General features: G+C 45.8%; 2 protein-coding genes across 2 annotated transcripts; both read left to right on the top strand.

Moving 5' to 3' along the window:
- The first annotated feature begins 5,331 nt into the window (after positions 1-5,331).
- Positions 5,332-6,301, top strand: LOC103747890 (olfactory receptor 2H1-like). Its single transcript, XM_008850454.1, has one exon. It carries the CDS (start codon positions 5,363-5,365, stop codon positions 6,299-6,301), a length of 939 nt encoding a protein of 312 aa, XP_008848676.1. The 5' UTR covers positions 5,332-5,362.
- An 8,514-nt stretch (positions 6,302-14,815) lies between these two features.
- On the top strand, positions 14,816-15,754 carry LOC103747897 (olfactory receptor 2H1-like). The gene has a single exon (XM_008850460.1). The coding sequence runs from the start codon at positions 14,816-14,818 to the stop codon at positions 15,752-15,754; it is 939 nt and encodes a 312-aa protein (XP_008848682.1).
- Positions 15,755-22,962: the final 7,208 nt, after the last annotated feature.

Raw genomic sequence — 22,962 nt, 5'->3', positions numbered from 1 at the left:
GTGTGAGTGTTTTGTGTACATGTATAGTGTACTATGTGCAGGCAGTGTCCATAGAGACCAGAAGAGGGCGCTAGATCCCAGGAACCGGAGTTACTGACCCATGTGAACTGCCATGTGGGTGCTGGGAACTGAACCTAGGTCCTCTGCAAGAGCAACAAGTGCTCTTCACTGCTCAGCCATCTTTCCAGCCCCTCCTCATGCCATTTTGAGTGCTCTATCATTCCTCACACAAGATGTAAAGAATTGTCAGAGTAAATCTGTCCACACAGCATTCCAGACGATCTGACTCTCTCTTCTGACTGCCACTGGGCCTTGCATGACATGGTTGCACTTACATACACAAAAGCAAAACACTCATAAGTATAAAAAAATATATAAATAAGGGGGGACCAGGGGAATGAATATATATATATATAATTAAAAATTAAGTTATACAAACTCATATTCAAATGAATTATACTAAAACCAAGATGGTAAATACTTAAACATCATTCCCTAGTTATTTTACTATTACCTATGCTTTGGAGCTCCATGATTTCTAGATAATAAAATACAATGTGTACTGCCATGGTTGTGATAATGACATATTGACACTTTAAAGCCGGCTATGGTGGAAGTAGTTACAGTACGATCAAGCATGGTAGTGCACAACTGTATTCTCAGTATCCAGTACTCTGAAGATCCAGACTACCTTTAAAAATGGGGAGGCTGTCCCTACAAACCAGGAAGGAAGGAAAGGAGGGAGGGAATGTAGGTTACACCTTGGAAACCAGTAAAAGATATAAATCAGTTTTATTTTCCTGGAGGAGCAGACATTGCTGTCAATGTCCCTTCAGAGCACAATATCATGGGAGAATTTTCACAAAGACTTAGAGAAAAACTGTAAGTGTGGACATATAGCCACACTTGTCAGTGTAAACTGAGTCTGAACTTCCTGGTGGCATTTGTAAAGGGCCCATTACTCGTACTAACCCAGATCTGACCCATAATAATCAGGCACAACAGCTCCAGTCGGAACTGTTTCTTGGCTTCATTTTTGAGTTCAGTCATCTTGCAAGACTCATGTGGTGTTGTATTCATTAGAATGGTTAATTGCATGGGTGGAAGGACAGACAATCATCCCCACATCCTTTGCATCCTACTCAGCCTTTGCGCTGCGGATTTCCTTTGGATTATAACGTTGTTCTGAATTTCCTATGTTTGTGGAGGAGAAAGTGTAGATTTGAGGAACCAAATTGACCTTGTCCACTGCTGCTTTCACGCCAGAGACCAAAGAACCAATGTGGGTGTTCTGCAGCTTAAGAAAATATGAGCATTCCAGTGACACATTGAGACTGCTGACATGGCTACCGGGTTGGCTGTGGACATACACATCCACTGGGATCTGGACCCCATATCCTGACTCTGATGGAGGATAGACAGGGATAATATCTGCCTGTATCTGATAAGGGTTAGATAAGTGTCCTAAACCAATCCAGGGTTTTATGACTCTGGTCCATCAGAGGCGTTGAATGTAGAAGGAAGAGGTTGAGCGTAGTTCTAGGCTTGGGAGATCGCTCAGTCAGTAAAGCACTTTTGCCCAAGTATGAGAACTTGAATCCAGGTCCCCAGCACCCACATTTAAATAAAAAAAACTGAAGGAGACTGGATGCTTCTGTGCTCTAGCACTGGGGAGGTGGGGACCAAAATATCCATGGGGATTGCTGGCCAGACAGTCTAGCTGAGTCTGAAATCCAGATTCAGAGAGAACTTATCAAAAAATAAGGTGAAAAGCAATTGAGAAAGACACTCAGTGTTGACCTCTGGCCCACATGCAAACATACATCATACACAGGCACACAAACACACAAAGTGGGTCCTGTGTGAACAAGTCAGAGATTAAGAGGACTGTCTGGATGCTGAGTGCAGTGGAACAGACATTACCCTGGTTCCTACTGACAAACTCAGATAGCGAACTGTTGACCTACATCAGTGATGGCTATGGCCATTATGCCTCCTTCACATAGTCCCCTGGTCCCTCTACTCTAATTGCTGGGTAATTAATTGTCTGTGGGCTGTGGAACCCTAGCGTCTTCACTGAACTAATGAGCTCTTTCTCTCCATAGGATAGGAGTTCTGGGATCTCTCTCTCCATCACCACACCATGTAAGCCTTTCTACCACCACCAGGGTCACTAACAAAGATGCTTACTTCTCCCCAGACTGAGGAAGGAATACTGTTCACAAACACATTGCTAGTAAAGAGATTTCTATGCCTTCCCTTGGCCTCATCTGGCTAGTAATTATGGCTGTGGTCAGTAACCATCAGTCCATTAGGTGCACACATCAGCTCTAGTGCTTACGACCTCAACTTCCTTTGCTTCAACTTCCTCATGCTGAGAGGAAGATACAATATGTAGAGTCGGAAGGGACAGTCTGAGGTATGTGGATACATGTTTAGCAGTCTGCTTGGCTGGAGGCGTGCAGAGCCCTGGCTTGTAGTGTTTGCTCCATTACACAGTGCAAATGCTCCTGGCAAAGAAAAGTCTAGGTCACGAGGGTTTAATACCTATCTCACAAAATTTGAGAATTTAATCTAGAGACTCTGTGAACTTTCTCTAACACGTCTCATATACATGTACTTAGAAAAGTACCTGATTGTAAACTTTAGCTATTGTTACTACTTTTAAAGATCTAGTTGCCCAATCACAGATGACCATTCCTCCCTGTATTCAGTTCCTTCATGATGTCCATGTGGCGATCAGGCAACAGTTGAGAGTAATAATTGCTCATGGGTAATTGCTGACAGATGAGGGTGTTCTTCTGTTGAGGGTAAGTACAATATTTGCTGTTCCCTTATAAAATATCCGTTTCCATGTGTTCTCAACAGTAGAGTCCCAGATTGGGGGTTAAATGGGGCAAGGAGATTTCTTTGCTTTTGAGGTTTTGTTGCTTAAGGGAGGGGGATCTTTTTTTCTGTTTTTTTGTTTGGTTTTCTTTCATTTTGCCTGTTTTGTTTTTGTTGTTGGTTTCTTGCTTTGCTTTGCTTCTGAGGCAGGGTCTAGCTGTGTATCCCGGGTTGGCCCAAAACACAAAATTCACCTACCTCTGCCTTTTATGTGCCAAGATGACAGGGACGTGGCACTACGCCTGGACTGAACAGAGTCATTTTTATCAGTCACTTTGAATCACACTCCTCCAGAGGCCTCACTGCCTTGAGCTCTGGGAAAGAACAGGCCATGGTTGGTCACAGCTTTCCACTAGGGACCTTCCTTCCACACTTCCCCAGGCCTGGGAAAAGTTCTGTAGAAGTTCAGTCTCAACAAGTACTTTGAGCAGGTGACCTTAGACAAGTTACTTACCCTGGAACAAATCACTCTTTGGTAACATTGTTAAGATCTTTGCAGGGTTGATATGTAGGTGTTCAGGGAGCGGAGTACCACACTCAGCTAGTGACAAGCATGCCACAGATGGTAAGTGCTAATAGCAAGAGCAGGTGGTAATCACCAGACGCTCACTCACCCCTTGAGGGAACCAACCCCCCGCCCTGGCTCCTAGCACAATGCTGGGAACTTGTGGCACAAGGAACCGATAAATGCACATTGCAGTTATGAATGTGCCAAGACACAAATAGGAAAAACCGTGAAAAATGAGAGACCAAAAGAGAGAAAGAGCAAAAACATTCAGGAAGATGAGCCCTGGGGAGATTCACAAATAAAGAGGGCAGTGAGCTGCCGTGAGAGCGGCCGGGTCAGAAACACAGAAAACTGGCGAGGAAGTAGTTGATGGAGAGTAAGAGTTGAGTAGCAATAAGGTGACATGCAAAAAAAACTGCATACAAAGAAAACAAATGAGGGCCAGCTACTGGGGGTTCTTTGGGGAGCAATGAAATTTTCTGGAGGTATCCAGTATTGAGTGCAAACTGTTGAATATAGATAGATAGATGATGGATGGATGGATGGATGGATGGATGGATGGATGATGCATGGATGGATGGATGGATGGATGCTAAGGAAATGGTCCAGGTTTGTAAAATGTTTGCTGCATACGCATGAGGAGCAGGGTTCAGATCCCCAGCTCCCAGATAAATATCCAAGCACTGCAGCACATACGTGTAATCCCAGTGCTACTGAGAAAGAGACAGGAGGATCCTTGAGACTAGCCAAATAGTGAACTCTGAGTTTTGTGTGAGATACAATCTCAAAACATAACACATGAGATAATGAGGAAGACCCAATGGTGACTTCTGCAAGAACACACACACACACACACACACACACACACACACACTACATAATTCAAAAGGGTAATTATGGTCTATGAAATACATCTTAACAACGGACACAGTCAGATGTAGTGGCACATGCTATAAGCCCCATATTGGCAGGAAGAGGCTAGATGATCAGGAGTTTAAAGCCAGTTTTGTCTAAATAGTGGGCTCAAGACCAACCTGAGCTACATGAGATCTGAAGAAAGAGAGAAAGAGAGAAAGAAGAAAGAAAGAAAGAAAGAAAGAAAGAAAGAAAGAAAGAAAGAAAAAAAAAAGAAAGAAAGAAGAGGAAAATACAAAGGGAAGATGGGGACAGATGGGGGAGTTGGGAGAGAGGGAAGTGGGGAGGGAGAAACAAAAGCGGAAGATTTGGCAGGATGAGATGCCATGGTGCCTAGGCAGGAGATGGGGACCCTGTGGCTGAGCTGCTCTTCCATCCTGGGGCACTTCTGGCAGAAGTTCCACCAGCTTCCAGGTCCCTACCCACTCATCTCAGGTCAGGGAATGCTGAGCCCCCAGTTCAACTCCCAGACTGGCCTCAGCCTCCCTGCCCACCTCTGGGCTGGCTGCTCTGCCCCAGTACTTCCAGTCATTGTGATGATTAAGTTTTCCTAGATAAACGTTCTCCTCAATATGCCCTCGAGTATAGGAGCTCACTTTTACAGTCCCAGCACTCAGGAAGTTACAGGATGTGTGCCTGCAGGTAGAGGCTGTTCTGGGCTACAGAGTGAGACCCTGTCTCAAGCAAGAGATAAACAAGGCATAATACAACAATTAGAAAAACACTCTGAAACAGGCACCCAACAGATTTCTGATGAATGAATAAATGCATGCATGAGTTCATTAATTCCTATTTGACATCCATCCCCCTTGCCCTCAACCAGCATCAGAGGCAGCAGTGTGAGGATCCACCCATTCTCCAGCACAGTCCTGGTTTCCTCATGGACACTAGACAACATTTGACGAGGAGGAGGCAGGACGTGAAGGAGTTGCTTGGTGATGCACCTGGGAGAGAGAGGGAGAAGAACATCCACCAGGAGCGTCCTGACTTTTACAAGACAGCTTGGGGCACATTGTCTGACAGCCTCCTCCCTCCACCTGGACAGGAAAGGCCATGGTCAACCAGAGCTCCACAGTGGGCTTCCTCCTCCTGGGCTTCTCCGAACACCCACACCTGGAAAAGGTTCTCTTTGTGGTCGTCCTGTGCTGCTACCTCCTCACCCTCCTGGGAAACACACTCATCCTCCTGCTGGCCACGCTGGACCCCAGGCTCCACTCCCCAATGTACTTCTTCCTCTCCAACCTCTCCTTCTTGGACCTCTGCTTCACCACCACCTGTGTCCCCCAGATGCTGGTCAACCTCTGGGGCCCCACAAAGACCATCAGCTTCCTGGGCTGCTCTGTCCAGCTATTTATCTTCATGGTACTGGGGACCACAGAGTGCATCCTCCTGACAGTGATGGCCTTTGACCGCTATGTGGCTGTGTGCCAGCCCCTGCACTATGCCACCATCATCCACCCCCGCCTGTGCCGGCAGCTGGCAGCTGTGGCTTGGACTATAGGTTTTCTCCAATCCATAGTTCAAATACCACCCACCCTGCGCCTGCCCTTCTGTCCCCACCGGCAGATAGATGATTTCCTATGTGAAGTCCCATCTCTAATTCGGCTCTCCTGTGCGGACACCACTTTTAATGAGATTCAATTGGCTGTAGCTGGCGTCATTTTCCTGGTTGTGCCCCTGAGCCTCATCCTCATCTCCTATGGTACCATAGCCCAGGCAGTGCTGAGGATGAACTCTGCAAAGGGCCTCAGGAAAGCTTTGGGGACCTGCTCCTCCCACCTCATTGTGGTCAGCCTCTTCTACAGCTCAGTCATTGCTGTCTATCTACAGCCCAAAAATCCCTATGCTCGTGAGCGGGGCAAGTTCTTTGGTCTCTTCTATGCGGTGGGCACTCCTATGCTAAACCCTCTTGTATACACCCTGAGGAACAAGGAGGTAAAGAGGGCGTTCTGGAGGCTGCTGGGGAAGGATGGGGACTCCCGGGAGAGCTGAGAGGACTACTCACTGTATATTATGAATTAAGAAGAATTTCTTCATGATAAATAACAATAGTCCTAAGGCCACACACCTTGGCCACTGTAGGAGGTAGGAAGGAAGGGAGGGAGGGGGAGGAAGGGAGAGAGAGAGAGAGAGAGAGAGAAACACATTAAAACAAGGTGTGTTTCCTTAATCTTATGTTCAAACATGATGAACTCATGAGTTTTCCTCTCTTCTCCATCATATTTTTCTGCCTTCGCTTCTGCAGATTCTCCAGCTCCATCATGGTTGTTTCTGCTACATCTTCTCTCCCTAGCTTTCCTCTCCGTGTGGGGGAAACACAGCATGGGAGACCTTGCACACATCGCCACAGGCCATGCAAGAGGAGGCTTAGGCCACAGCTGATCTAGATCTGGAAGGAGGCCCTTTGATCCTCCTGGAATGTGAGAGGATGAGAAGACGTCGTGAGTTCTTTTTTAAAATATTGTAATGAGTTCTTTGGGAACTTCATACAATATATTTTGATCGTATTTCCCCAGGTTTAATGAGCTCTTAGGTCTCTCTCTATCTTTCTATCTCTCTCTCTCTCTTCTCTCTCTCTCTCTCTCTCTCTCCTCTCTCTCCCCTCTTTCATACTGGTTCATACTGAAATTCTTTCTTACAGCAAAGTCAAGAATCTCTTCTTCACTTGTGTAGAATTCTCTGGAAAGAACCCCTCATGGAGCTGTGTCTGACCCACACCCAACTCTTACTGACTGCCAGTGGGGTTTGTGAAATGTTCTGGTCATGTGCTCCCTTTGAGTTGGTGTTCATCCTTTTGATGTATGTGAATAATAAAGTGTCTTCGTTAAAACTCACTCATTCTACTTTACTGGCAAATCATCCCAGCCCTGAGTGGCCTCGCCTTTCACGGGTGTGCTTGAGAGTCACCAGTGTTACTCTGCCTTCATTTATGGTTCCTGCCTTGTTGACTTTGCTTGCTTGGGTTTCTTTATGAAAACAACATAAATTTAGCAGTTGATAAATAACGGAAACTTAATTCTCACAGTTCTGGAGGTGAAGTCTAAGATCAAGGCAAATTCCAGGTCTGGTGAACCTCAGCTCCTGACTTACATGTGGGGGGTACTTACTATGCAGTACAGCTAGCTCTCCAGAGTCTCTTCTGGAAGGCTACTAATGCCCACTACAAGGACTCTTCCCTCAAGACCTGAACACCCCTCAAAGGCCCCACCAGCGAACAGTCATCTGAATGAGTCCATCCCATGAACTTGGAATGGACAGAGCATGAACCTACCACACATGCTCTCTGCCTCCCCAAGGTCCTTTCTCGCCACTTGCTCATCTTACATTGATCCTCTTTCTTCTTGTGTTTCTTCTTTCATCCTTCAAGTACCAGCTGGAGAGAAGTCGGAACTAACATTGAGTCATGTTCAACATCTCATGTAGATAAAAATATTAAAACTTAAACAAAAATACCTGTTTTCAATGTAGCAACCTGATGTATGTTGTTATTGTACTCTATCATCACCAAGAACGGTTTTCTTGAGTATAGGAAAACATGAACAAAATGCTCGACTAAGAGACATAAGGAACAATAGCCACATGATACAATGCTTGCCATCGTTAGACAACACAGAGCAAACCCAAACTACTATAAGACAGCACCTAGTATCCAACAGAATGCCTCAGACCAAACACTGACAGTGCCATACACTGCACAGAAACCCTCCTGGGTTGCTGGCGGCCAGGTACACAGCACACTGTGGAACATAGTTCAACAGTTTCTTATAAAGATAAACAGACATAGACATAGGGAAGAGAGGACAGCTGGACACAAGAGTTCAAACTTAGCAGAAACAAGGCCCTGAGTTTAATTCCCAACATAAGCAAATAACAGAATCACATGACACAGAAGTTCCATTCCTAGATATTTATCCAAGGCAGAGAAACTGTGTGTCCACACAAAGAAAGCTACACACCTGTTCATAGCACCTGTTTTCATTATAGCCCCAACCTGGAAACACCCCAAAATGAGTGAAGGAACAAACAGTGTCATGTTCACACAGTAAAAGCATACTGGTAATAAAAAGCCAGCTACTGTCCTAATATTGGAAACAGGATGAGTGAATCTCTCTAACAAGCTGAGCCAAGGAAGCCAGGAGCAAAGGGTGGGCTCTCTGATTCCATCTGCAGCAAGAAAGCCTAATCCACGATAGACATATGATGACTGGTTGCCAGGGACAGGACATGCGGGAAGTTTCAAGGGTATGGAAAGGCTCTGTGTCCAGCAGGACAGCGATTATCTTAGTCAGCTTTCTGTCACTGTGACAAAATGCCTGAGATAATCACCTGCAAGGAGGGAAGGCTGATTTGACTCACAGCTCTAGCTCCATGCTCACCTTTCTGCTGCTTTAGGCCTGTGGTGAGGCAGCGCACCACGGCAGGAGCGTGAGGAGAGGGAGGCCTGCTTCCCTCAGGATGGCCAGGAAGCAGAGAGACACAGCATGGGCTGGAGCCCCAACGTGCCCTTCAAGGACATAGTCACAATGACCTAACATCCCCCAACTAGGCCCACCTCTCCATGCTCCACCACCTCCAGTAGAACCCAGTTCTCACATATGGACCATATGGGGAGACTTCCAAACCACAGCAATGGTGATCCAGGTTGACGCACTTGTCGAAACGTGCTCACTTTACACTTGCAATGTGTGCAATTTCTTGTCTGCAAATTCTACTCCAATTGAATTAATGGTTTTTTGGAGACGGGGTCTCACTGTGTACCCCTGGTGGTTCTGGAACTCGCTATGTAGATCAGACTGGCCTCAACCTCACAGAGGTTCACTTGTCTCTGCCTCCTGAGTGCTGGGGTTCAAAGTGTTCACAACTGCTCTGGTTAAATTACTAATTTTTTAAATAGAGTCTTGTGATGTAGCCAAGGTCAGTCTGGAACTTAAATCTGCCTGTCTCAACATCTCAAGCACTGGAATTACAGATATGTGCCACCATGCCCAGATATGTTGATTTTTAAAATAGAAATAAGCTATTGACACATGGAATGATGTGGACAGATGACAGGAAAATAGTTACACTGACTAAAAAGGGTGCATATTATATGTGACATTGAGAAGAGACCAAACTAAACTTCAGTGACAGAAATCATGAGATTGGTTGGCTGTGGATAGGAGTGCAGGACAGGGCAGGATATCTAGATATCTGGGTATCTAGGAAAGATGCAAAGGGAAGTGTGTAGGGTGATAGAAATTGTCTTAACTGAGGACATCAACATATACCAAAGTATACACTTAAAACCCAAGCATTTGGGGGGCTGTGCACATGAGGCCCCACCCCTCCCTGAGAATCTATAGGCATCTGATAGTTGCTGGTGGAGGGAGGGACATTTTCTTTAGTGGTGTAGCTCTGGTAAGGTGCCTACCTCCCTGCAAATAACCCCTCACCCATGTTCCTGTAGGCAATGCTAAAAAACTCAGTCACACACACAAAGACAGGGAAAAGAAGAGGGGGCTAGTTGAGAAGAGGAGCTCAGTGTGAAGGGGATGAGGGAAGGTAATCAGGGGGTAATACAACCAAGATAAATATACATATGAGCGAAATGTAATGGTGATACCCATTACGTGAATATATACTAATAAAAATATTTTTTAATCTGAGCATTTCATTACTCGTAAATCAGTTCTCAAGTTTAATGAAGAGGTGAGAAATAAAACATCGCACTGGAGTGCTGAGGGCTCTGAGTATCCTTCAGTACTGAAAGGGTTGAAATGAGGCTTGAGAGAAATGGATGGGACACCCAAGAGGGTGGTGTGGATAAAACAACGTCACTGTACCCACCCCCCATGACACAGAGGATCAGAGGGTGACCTGATTTAACACAGGGAACAGTCATGCTAACAGGTTTCCCTCGGGCTTAACCATCATTACCACCAGTGACTAATTAATCATCAGTGGGCAGAGGCCCCAGAGTCCTGGCACAATTAATGAGCTTGTGTCCCTGTGGGTGGGAGTCCTGGATCTTCTGTGGTGCCCTTTTTTATCTCCAGGGCCACCAGAGAAGCTAAGTTCCTGCTTAACACAGGGAACAGTCATGCTAACAGGTTTCCCTCGGGCTTAACCATCATTACCACCAGTGACTAATTAATCATCAGTGGGCAGAGGCCCCAGAGTCCTGGCACAATTAATGAGCTTGTGTCCCTGTGGGTGGGAGTCCTGGATCTTCTGTGGTGCCCTTTTTTATCTCCAGGGCCACCAGAGAAGCTAAGTTCCTGCCTCTAGCAGAAGACGGTGGTGGGGGATGGTGAGTGCCTGCTGGAGGCCCCCCTTTGGTTCAAGAATCAGCATGACTTTATTCTCCTGAGTAAAGTATTTATCCTGGCTGTGTTTAGCTCTTCATCTGAAATCAAACAGAATATAGGCACTGTACCAGGTACTACAGCTGTGCAGAGTACTTGGGAAGGACACGGTGTCATTCACATCCACACTACTGTGGAGCCCTCACTCCAGCACTTTCTCAAGTCCTCGATTTGCTCTTTGTTTTCATGGTGAGGAACAAGTGGAGATGCCAATCAGACCACAAGATCCTGGTTGTGGGGCAGCCTTGGCTGCCAGGGATGAGAGGGTTCTGACCTGACCATGGTGAGTCCTGAGATTTTTCTCCTACAGCCCATCAGTTCCCCCTACATCTTCAATAGTGGAGCAACCAGCAAACCAGTTTGAAAATCAAATAGAATCCAGGCCTGGATTTATTAGCTGTATAGAGTTGGACAAGTTATTTCAATACTCTAACACTGTTCCTCCTCCATACAGTGTGTTCGTCATGGTTGGACAAAGGAGCAGATGTATCCTCCCTTCCCGGCACTTTCTAGTACACATCTAGGTCTCTGCATCCGTGAACATGGAGTTAACTGGAAAAGTGTACAGTAACTCTTGACTTTTGTTAGTGTCTAAGACAAAGAAAAGAGGAATAAGAGGAAAGAGATGTTGAAAGCAGCCAAGAGACAACAGAAAGTCAAAGGACGTCAGATGTTGAAGAGCTTGGGAAATACCAGAGTGAAACCCACAGTCACCAGCAGAGTCAAAAGTGAGGAACACAGGAAGGGTCCTGGCGAACTTCACAGCTGATAAAAGGCATCTAGGCTTGTGGGTTTTATAACACAAAGGACATAATACTTTGAGATTACATAGTCATCATTTCTGTTTGGTTGGTTTTTTGAGACCCGCTCTCCAGCCCAGGCTAGCCTAGAACTCACAATGTAGCTGAAGATACCTTAAACTTCTGATCCTCCTGCTGTATCTCTGGAGTGCATGGATTATAGGCATGTACCACCATGCAGCACTCAGTACTAGGGACTGAATACATGGCCTTGTGTATACTGGGCATGCACTCTACCAAGTAAGCTGCATCTCCAACCCCTGTAATTTATCAATAATAATAATTAGTATTAATAATAATCATAATAATAAAGGAGGAGGAAAGAGGAAGAGGAGAGATTTCAGCTTCAGTGGGTAGGAAGTGATCAGGAAGGGCTATACTAAGACTTTTAATACATAAACAGCCTTTTCAAATAATCAACAACAAAGCATCTAAAATTCACCTGGGTTAAGAAAAAAAAACTTTTCCAGTGAAAAGAAAATAAAAGGAAGGAAAGGAAACAAAGGAAAGTAAATGAGGTAGATTGGAGGAGGAAAGATGTGGAACTTTTAAACAAACAAGGGACCCATAGGGACACACTGCGAACCCATCCCCTCTCAAGGCCCCACCCATCAGCCTGCAGGGATCCTGCCTCTCTGCCACAGTGTGGCTGCCACTGCCCAGCACCTCCCAGGTCCTTCTGGACCCAGCTCTCCTCCTCCACAGCACTTCCTCCCCTCCTACAGGAAGCACTCCCTGCTCCCCAACATGTGGTCTTCTGCTCTGCAGATCTGCCTCTGACCACCCAGGAATTCCACCTCACTGCCCTCAGTTCTCAGGTCTTCTGTGGAGGTTCAGTGTCCTCCTGGGTTTTCAAAGGCATAAGACCTCCCTCCAGTGTATGAGCTCAGACACATGGTCTGTTCACGTTGTCCAATATTTGAAGAAAATCTCTTAGGTCAGTGGTTTAGTGTGGCTGCTGCAGAAAGCCATCGGACAGGAGAGCTGTGCACAGTGTGTGAATCTTGACTGACTCCTAGGCAAACACATAATCCTAAAAGGACATTATCGGGACAAGGGAACAATTGAGGAATATGGGCTGTGGATTAGAGAGCAGATCAGTATCAATTTTAGTTTTTATTGATTACTATATAAAGCTTAAGGGATCATTTTGTTTTAGAAAATCATACTGAAATATGAAGGAGGAAAGAAGCAGGGTGTGAGCAATTTGCTCCCGAATGATTCAGAGTAAAAAAGATAACGTGGGGCTGAAGACAGGGCTCAAGTTAAGAGCACGAGCTATGTTGCAGAGGCTCTGAGTTCAGTTCCCACCACATCAGGCAGCTCACAACTGCCTGTAACTCCAGCTCTAGCGGGAGCCAATGCCTCTAGCCTCTATGGGCACATCCATTCACGGACGCACACACACACACACACACCACAATTAAAAATAATAAATACAGGCTGGAAAGATGGTTCAGCAGTTAAGAACACTGGTTGTTCTTGCAGAAGACCCAGGTTAGAATCCCACCACCCACAAGGTTGCTAACAATTGTCTGTAACTCCAGTTCCAGGAAATCTGATGGCCTCTTCTGTCCTCCCAGGGCATTGCACAACACAGGTGCACTTACCTACATGCAGGCAATACACTCATATACATAAAATAGAAATAATAAATAAAATATTAAATAAAAAAAATCTTCTCTCTCTCTCTCTCTCTCTCTCTCTCTCTCTCTCTCTCTCTCTCTCCATCCTAGGCTCAAGAACATCTCAGAAGAGAGAGCAGAAAGATTGAGAGCTGGAGGGTGGGGAGGGGAGCTGTGAACTGCTGGCTGCTGGACATTACATGGCTGTTACCCATACCACCCATACCAACTCACAGTACCTGCGGGATATCTGCACAAGATCCAGTCAAACTTCCAGCATAGCTGAGGGGCTCCTGAGGCCCCACCTCTGGTGGAAGAATTGTTGGCAGTTGATGGCTCCTGAGGGATAGTCACTCTCCTTGGGGACATGGCTGCTGGTAGGCTGCTCACACTCTTGTGGATGGCTTCACACCCATGTGCATATGGGTGGCACTAATTGGATTTGGTGTTATTAATAATAACAACAAAAAAAGAGAACATGACTTTGGGAGGGAGATGAAGTGAACGGCACTAGGGGGAGTTGGAGAGAGCTAGTGGTGGATGGATATGAGCAAAATACATGCTACAAATGTATGAGATTTTCAAAGAAAAATATTTAAAAAATAAAAAAATACAAGCTGGGCATGGTGGCGCATGCCTTTAAGGGAGGGAGGGAGGGAGGGAGAGGATAAGGAGGAAGGGAGGGGGTTGTACTTAAACTATATAATTTTATTTTACTTTATATGAAAAGGAAGGAATGAAATGAACCTACTTTGGATTTCCATTCCTAAACTGCATGGGGTTTCGTTTGTTTGTTGTGTTTCATTTTCTTTGAGATAAGGGCTCACTCTGTACCAAGCTGGCCTCAATCTCAAAGGTTCTCCTTCCTGAGCCAGCCCAGTACCAGGATCCCATGTTCCTAAGGAACTGTTTTGTCATAGAATCAGACAATGATTATTTTAGGACTAGCGTTTTTTCTTTTTTTTTTTTTTGGTCTTTTTGAGACAGAATTTCCCTGTAGCCACAGCTGGCCTGGATTCTCTAATGGAGAACAGGCTGGCCTCGAACTCACAGAGATCTGCCTGCCTCTGCCTCCAGAATGCTGGGATTAAAAATGTGCACCACCACGCCCAGCCTCTTTTCTTGATCTTTTACACATAGGTATGATGGAAGGCTGAGCTTTTCACATGAAGGTGAAATATTTGCTTTCATTTAATGAGTCATAATAATTGTTTTTAAACTAGATCATTGATTGATCTCACTGGAGCCTGAGACATTTCATGGAGAAGAAAATCTCATCCACGGGTCACATTTCAACCTCCACCAAATCTCTTGCAAAAGTGCACCAGGCAGATATGAATTCTACCAGAAAGTAAGACCTAGTCTTCACTAGCATGCATGATCAGGTCACCAGCAGCCACACAAGACACTGTCACTTCTGCCACACACAGGGAACCTCTCAACCCCAGTGCTCATATCAACAGATGCTTAACATGTTTGCTGTGATAATGAAAACTAACTAGTAAACCCGTTTTTCATCAACCTCCTCTGCTCTCAATCAGGAAGTCACAGGCACCAGAATGAAGATTTGCCCAGCCCCCACCACAGCCCTGGTCCCCCTTCTACCACGAGACAACATCTGATGAGAAGGAGCAGGGGATGGGAACCCCAGACATGACCAAAGAGCTGGACTTGACAACACAATGAATCATGATAGTGGAGCAACAGCATCACGTGGAATCAAGGCAGAAGCCGTCCATGGTCAACCAGAGCTCCCCAGTGGACTTCCTCCTCCTGGGCTTCTCCGAACACCCATGCCTGGAAAAGGTTCTCTTTGTGGTTGTCCTGTGCTGCTACCTCCTCACCCTCCTGGGAAACACACTCATCCTCCTGCTGGCCACGCTGGACCCCAGGCTCCACTCCCCAATGTACTTCTTCCTCTCCAACCTCTCCTTCTTGGACCTCTGCTTCACCACCACCTGTGTCCCCCAGATGCTGGTCAACCTCTGGGGCCCCACAAAGACCATCAGCTTCCTGGGCTGCTCTGTCCAGCTCTTCATCTTCCTGTCTCTGGGGACCACGGAGTGCATCCTCCTGACAGTGATGGCCTTTGACCGCTATGTGGCTGTGTGCCAGCCCCTGCACTATCCCACCATCATCCACCCCCGCCTGTGCCGGCAGCTGGCAGCTGTAGCCTGGATGATGGGACTGCTCCAATCCATAGCCCAGACACCTCCCACCCTCCGCCTGCCCTTCTGCCCCCACAGGCAGATAGATGACTTTCTATGTGAAGTCCCTTCTCTAATTCAACTCTCCTGTGGAGACACCACTTTTAATGAGATTCAGTTGGCTGTGTCCAGTGTCATCCTTGTAGTGGTGCCCCTCAGCCTCATCCTTGTCTCCTATGCTGCCATAGCCCGGGCAGTGCTGAGGATGAACTCAGCAGAGGCATGGAAAAAGGCTTTGGGGACCTGCTCCTCCCACCTCATTGTGGTCAGCCTCTTCTACAGCTCAGTCATTGCTGTGTATATGCAGCCTAAAAATCCTTATGCTCGAGAGAGGGGCAAGTTCTTTGGTCTCTTCTATGCGGTGGGCACTCCTACGCTAAACCCTCTTGTATACACCCTGAGGAACAAGGAGGTAAAGAGGGCGTTCTGGAGGCTGCTGGGGAAGGATGGGGACTTCAGGGAAGGCTGACAAAGAAATACTTAATGCACTTTTAGAGTTGATTGACTACTGTGAACAAGGCTTGGTTTCCAAGTTCACTAAGGTAGATCACTTGTATGAGTCCTCACCCAAGTGAGAACAGAACCTCTGATATGCAGCCTCCAGAGTCTCAAGTAGCCCTTCACCCATGTTCATGTACGTAACCCCAGTACACTCACTGGTTCAGCAAAGAGAAAGAGGACCTGGCAGAGACACATGCAGAGAGAGAGCAAATGCGAGTCAGAGGAGAGCGCGCTTATTCTGCTCCCAAAACTCAAAAACACAATCATGCATAATGGTTTTACTGTTTGACTTTGTGGGTTTGTTTTGTTTTCCGTGGTACTGTTGAATGCTTCATTTCAATTATGGATTCCCCTGAATTTCCATGTCCATTTCCGGTTCCCTGGCAGAGACACATGCAGAGAGAGAGCAAATGCGAGTCAGAGGAGAGCGCGCTTATTCTGCTCCCAAAACTCAAAAACACAATCATGCATAATGGTTTTACTGTTTGACTTTGTGGGTTTGTTTTGTTTTCCGTGGTACTGTTGAATGCTTCATTTCAATTATGGATTCCCCTGAATTTCCATGTCCATTTCCGGTTCAAGTATTACAGAGTCATCATCTTATCATCCTGTGCTCCATCGTCTGGGTTCATTATCTTTGCTTGCTTGAAGAGAACTCACAGGGACAGTGAAGCTCACACAACTTAGTGATTTCTCCCAAGACTACATAGACATTTCTTACAACTGAACAGAGATGTTTTGTCCCATAATCTTCCAAGTACATGCTGTTGCTTTCACACAATTATCGAATATGGCAACATTAGGAGTTCATCCACATGGTTTACTTGGAAGAAAGCTCCACCACTTTAGACCTAACAGTTTCCTCACCCTCAGCTCTCCATGTATCACAACACTAATCCTCCAAAACCCTGAAGACTTGTTCCTATTTCTGGAGTTGATTTTGTTTTTCATTCTCCCAGTGTATTTGTAGGACACTGACTGGTAGGGGCCGTGAGCTGCCTTCAGCTGCCATACAGTGGGCAATGGCTGTCTTGCATCAATCGTCTGACCATCCCGAGACCCAGACACAAAGCTAAATGGACATTGTAGGTGATAACATACTTCAGTAGGACAAAGAAAAAAAAAAGGCCTCAGGGGAGGAAAGGGTCAGCCACATAAACCCAGCTTCTAGGAAATCCTATTCCTTTTTGAGACATATCTACCCTCCTCATCTTTTCAAATTCTCACATGATGTGGCTGGAAAATAGGATGGAAAAATCTGTTTATAATTGAACCCTCCAAGCCTCTTTCCTCTTCCCCTACTCAGTAGCCTACACCATCTTGTTTTTGAGGCCTGACTCAGGAGAAGCAGCCATCTTGACTTTAAGTACCAGAAGAGCTTAGGCGTGTGCTGTCCTCTTGAGGCTTCCCCAATCCATATCTGTGGTCCTGATAACTTCTAGAGTTGCACCCTGATGGGGCCTGTCATACATTACACATCTCCATCTAGATTTCACATCCTGCACGTTCCACACCAGAGTTACCAGCTTTCTCCTCCTGAGCCTGTTTCCTCTGCGACGTTCCAGTCATCACAGATGGTGGACTCTACCTCAGCTGGTTTCACATCCCTCTCCACTCCCACTGTTTACACCTGACTTCCAATCCGAACACTGCTTATTTTCACTGGACTAGCCTCATCACACAGTGTATCAGTCAGAACACGCTAGGAAATGCTGCAGTAACAATACAAAAATCTCAGTGGCTATCAATGGCTAGACTTATCGCTCTCTAGCACCACATGCCCACTTCATCTGTGGTGGATTGAATGAGAATGTCCCTTTAGGCTCATATTTGAACACTTGAGCTCCATTTGGCGACACTCATCAGGAAGGTCATGGAAATCTGGGAGTTATAGTTTTGCTGGAGAAGCACGTCACTAGGGGGTGTTCTTTGAGAATTCAGAGCCTCACCCCACTTGCTATTTGCTCTCTTTGCTTGTGTTTTCCCTTGAGGATGTGAGTTCTCACCTTTCTGTTCTGGCTGCCAAGCCTGCTGCTTGCCACCCTGCCTCCCACCATGAAGGACTTCTATCCCTCTGGAACCGTAAGCCAAATAAATGCTTCCTTCTATAATAAGTTGTCTTGGTTGTGGTGTTTTATCCCAGAAATGGAAAAGTAGCTAACACATCATCCATCTGAGAACTCTGTCCTGGAATTCTGGCTGATGTACATAAACCGACAACCACCATCTTGAACATTGCCAATTGCTGAGAAAGAAGGAAAGGGTAACAAACGACACATTCACCCTGAAGGTATCCACTTAGCATTAACACATCAATCAAACGATCAATAATAAAGTAAATAATAAATAAATAAATAATAACAAATGTAAAACAAAGGTTGAAATACTAAGTGCCCATGTTCACGCTGTATACACTATCATTCTCAGAGACCGCATGACAGGCTTGTCTGTGAGTGCACACACACCACACTCTGCCCCTTCTTCAGCTGCCAATCCTGAAATAAAGCCCAAGGAACCTGATGGTGGAAGAAAGTAAATAAGAAAAGACCAAATAGGAATTCTGGAGTTGAAATATATAACTGAGATTTTAAAAATTCACCAGACAGGTTCAAGAGATAATTTGAGCCAGCAGATGAAAGAATCATCAAATTTCAAGGTGGTTTTAAACCAAGGCTTGGAGGCTGAGCGTGGTGGCGCACACCTTTAGTCCCAGCACTTGGGAGGCAGAGGCAGGCAGATCTTTGTAAATTCGAGGCCAGCCTGGTCTGCATAGTGAGTTCCAGGACAGCTGGGGTTACAGGGAGACCCTGTCTCAAAAAAGACAAAAAAAAAAAACAAGGCTTGGACTGGAGAGATGGCTCAGTGGTTAACAACACTGGCTCTTAACCCACATGGTGGCTAACAACCATCCTTAACTTCAGTTCCAGGGGATCCAACGCCCTCTTCTGACCTCTGCAGCTATTGCACGACACTGGTGCACTTACTACATGCAGGCAATACACTCATACACATAAAAATAGATAATAAAAATTTTAAAATAAAAATAATATAATTCGAAGAGCAGTAAAGCAAAAAAAAAAAAAAAATCTGAAAACAAGCTCACCTAGGAGACCCGTGGGATACCATGTTGCATACTGATATGCATGCAGTGGAATGGGAGTCTCCGGAGGACAGGAGACAGACAGAAAATACCATAAAACCTCTTAGAGCCACACATGGTGGCTCACACTTGTCATCCCAGAACTTGGGAGGTTAAGGTAGAGTCATGGCAGTGAGTTTGAGGCCAGCCTGGTCTACAGAGTAAGTCCCAGGTCAACCTGGCCTATAATAAGTCCCTGCCTCAAAGCAAAGACAGAAAACTGCTTGTAGTAGACTTTACCATTCTTGAGAGGAGGTAGAGGCAAGAACCAAGATACACTCAGAAGGTGCTAAAAGCATACACCATCTCCAGGAAATTCCCTATGGTGTATGGACTGAGCTGTCATCCCATATGGAGAATAACTTCCACAGAGCAATGCCAAATAGTCACCTAGGAGGTGACTACAGTCATCCTACTTAAAAACAGCCTGTGAATCTGAGTATCACGGGCATACCATATGTAGAGGAATGCAGAGCCACATGAAGAGGTGAGAAACCACTACATTTTAGAATTCTCTCTCAGTCTTCACAAGGCATCATGGAGATACAGCAAGCCACATGACAAGCTCTTAGCACCACAGACCAGATCTGTCCAGATGCCACGCTTTCTTCACCCTGAAACTAAGCCAAAATCAATCCTTCCTCCCTAAATTGCTTCTGTCAATTTTGCAGGTGCTACGTTCTGCATTTTTTAAAGTGCTGTGCTGCCAAGGTGCGGTGACCCCACACACCTTTAATACCAGCATTCTGGAGGGAGAGACAAGTATACCTCTGTAAGTTCAAGACCAGCCTGGTCTATATGAGTTCCAGGCCAGCCAGGGCCACATAGAGAGATGCTGCTTCAAGTTTTTAAAAAAGTAGATCCTGTGTGGATAAACCAGACTTAAGAGGAATGTCTGGATGCCGCATGCAGTGGCTCAGACCTTGACCTGGTTGTTCCTATTGACAGAAAAGCAGTAAGTGACCTGTTGATTATTGCTGCCGTTCTTCCTCCAGATAGTCTCCTGGTCCCTCTACTCTAATTACTGGCTAATTAATTGTCTGTGGGCTGTGGAACCCTAGTATCTTCACTGAGCTAATGAGCTCTTTCTCTCCATAGGATAAGAGTTCTGGGATCTCTCTCCATCACTACACCACGTCAACCTTTCTGCCACTACCAAGGCCACTAACGTAGATGCTTACATCTCTCCAGACTGAAGAAAGAACACTGTTTGTAATACCGTGCTAGTAGAGAGATATCTTGACCCTCCTTTGGCCTCATCTGCCCTGTCAATATGGCTGTGGGCTGTGGCTGGTGACCATCAGCCCGTTACGTTCACACATCAGCTCTGATGCTCTTACATCTCTATTGTCTTAGCCTAGTGGTGTAAACATTCTTTGCTTCAACTTCCTCATGTTAAAAGGAAGATATTAATATGTACAGTCACAAGGGGCAGTCTGAGGTGTGTAGATATGTTTAACCAGTTTGGCTGGAGGGACGCAGAGCCCTAGTTTGTAGTGTTTGCCCCATTTACACAGTGCAAATACTCCTGGCAAGGAAGAGTCTAGGTAGTGATGGTTTAATACCTATCTACTGAAAATCTGAGAATTTAATAATTGAGAGATTCTATACGGTAGCCCTAATACACCTCATGTTCATGTACTTAGAAAAGTCCCTGCAGAAACCTTAGCTAATCTTGTTGCTATTAGAGATCTAGTTGCCCAGTCAGAGGAGACTCCTTGTTTGCTTCTTGATGTCCATGTGGAGACCAGGCACCAGTTAAGAGTTTCCATGGGCAGTTGCTGGCATAAGAGGGCATTCTTCAGTTGAGGGTAAGTAAAATGTTTTCTCTTCTATGAAACACCGGTTTCCATGTGTCCTCAGTGATGGGTCCTCAGATTGGAAGTTAATCATGGAGGGATTCTGTTTGTTTGCTTTGGGATTTTATTGTTGGGGTATTGTTTTTGCTTTTGAAACAGGGTATCACTTTGTACCCCAGGCTGCCCTCAAACTCAACATCCTGCTGCCTCAGTCTCCTGTTTACTGGGGTGACAGGCGTGTAGTACCCTGCCTGGACTATACACGATGTGTTTTTATCATCCTCATTGAATCACATTGGTTTGGCGGTCTCATTCCCTCCAGCTGTGAACAGAAACAGGCCACTGGCAACCACAGCTCCTCACCGGGCACCTCCTTCTGCACTTCCCCGGGTCTGGAAAATAATTTCTAGAATCTTGGTTCTGGAATTTCTTCTCTTCCTTTTTCTTTGAGACGGGGCCTCATTGTGTAGCTCTGGTTGGCCTAAAATTTACTAAGTAGACCAGGCTTGACTGGAACTCTTTATGTAGATGAGGCTGACCTAGAATTCACCTGCCTTTGCCTCCTGAATGCTGAGATTAAAGTTGAGTGCCACTATACCCAGCCCTCCTGCTGTTTGTTGAATAGGTGATCTCAGGCACATTACTTGCCTTGACACAGTTCATTCCTTAGTAAAACTGACAAGATCTTCACAGGGTTGCCATGAGAACCGGAGGTCCAGGGACCTGAATCCCATACTTGGCCCTTTGGAATTACTCCAGGGATGGTAAGTGCTGATAGCAAAAGCAGGTGATCACCAAACCTCCACTGATCCATTGATGGGACCAACCCTTTGTACTGGCCCCTACCACGATGCTGGCACTTTAGACCAGTAACTGCATGAACCAGGAAGAGACAAACTAAGATAAACAATGGCAAGTGAGTGAGATCAAAAAGGAGAAACAGGCAAAATCATTAACAAAGATGGAATCTAAAGAGATGATGAAATAAGAGCAGAAGGGAGCCGACTACCAAGAAAACAACGAAGTCAGAAATGCAGAAAACTGATCATGACTGTAGCTGATGGACCAATGAGAAGTTTAAAGCTGTACAAGAAAGAAAGGAGTAGCTTCTGAAGGGAATTTCTTTGGGGGGATGGAATTGTCTGGAAGTAGATGGTACTGATTGCAAACTGTTGAATATACTTAAAAATACTTCAAGGGGCTGTAGGTCAGTAGCAGAGCCCTCAGTTCAGTCCCCAGAACTATACACAAGAATATTTTTTAAGATCATAAAACAGCCTGGCGTGGTGGCGCATGCCTTTAACCCTAGCACTCAGGAGGCAGAGGCAGGCGATCTCTGTGAGTTCAAGGCCAGCCTGGTCTACATAATGAGTTCCAGGCCAGCTGGGGCTACAGAGAGACCCTGTCTGAAAAAGCCCCCCAAAAAATCATAAAACACTATGTACTTTAAAAGAATGAACTGTGTGTGTGTGTGTGTGTGTGTGTGTGTGTGTGTGTGTGCAGGCACATATGTGCCACTTTGCGCATATGGAATCTGCGGGTAAACTCAGAGGTTGTCCTTGCCTTCTGCCTTGCTGAGACAGGGTCTTTTTCACCCTGCATATGCCTTGCTGTGGCCCATGAGCTTCCATTCCACCACAGCAGCTCTGAGATTACAGACCTGCTCTACCGTGTCGGGCTTTATGTGGGCTCTGGGGATCTAAACACAGGTCCTCATGCTTGTGCAGCAACTGCTTTACACACAGTCACTTCCCCAGGCCCAAAAGGATGGATTTTATGATATGCGAAACGACACCTCAAAAAGAAAACAAAAGCCAGGCATCATGGTACATGTCTTTAATCCCTGCACTTGGGGGGCAGAGGCAGGCAGATCTCTGTGAGATCAAGCCCAATCTGGTCTACATAGTGAGTTCCAAGCCAGCTGGAGCCACAGGGAGACCCTGTCTCAAAAAAGAAAACAAAAGCTGGGTATGGTGGCTCATGTCTATAACCCCAGTATGGGAGGTAGAGAAAGGAGAATAGCTGGGCTACAGAGTAAGACCTTGTCTGAAACAAAAGAGGGGAGGGGAAGGGGAAGGGAGGGAGGGAGAAAGGAAAGCAGTGAGAAAAGAAGGAAGGGAGGGAGGGAAGGAGGGAGGAAGACTGTCTCAAAAAAAAAAAAAATGTAGAAGGCCAGCTGGGGGGCTCACTGGGTAATCAAGTTCCCAAAAACTGTCCTCTGACCTCTATAAGCAAGTA

The sequence above is a fragment of the Nannospalax galili genome, unplaced genomic scaffold, assembly GCF_000622305.1.
Source record: "Nannospalax galili isolate Female #2095 unplaced genomic scaffold, S.galili_v1.0 scaffold1105, whole genome shotgun sequence".
Classification (NCBI taxonomy): domain Eukaryota; kingdom Metazoa; phylum Chordata; class Mammalia; order Rodentia; family Spalacidae; genus Nannospalax; species Nannospalax galili.
This window is presented reverse-complemented; position numbering and strand designations above follow the sequence as displayed.

Excerpts from the sequence above, each read along its gene's own strand:
- LOC103747890 (XM_008850454.1), top strand. The coding sequence starts at position 5,363 with ATGGTCAACCAGAGCTCCACAGTGGGCTTCCTCCTCCTGGGCTTCTCC.
- LOC103747897 (XM_008850460.1), top strand. The coding sequence starts at position 14,816 with ATGGTCAACCAGAGCTCCCCAGTGGACTTCCTCCTCCTGGGCTTCTCC.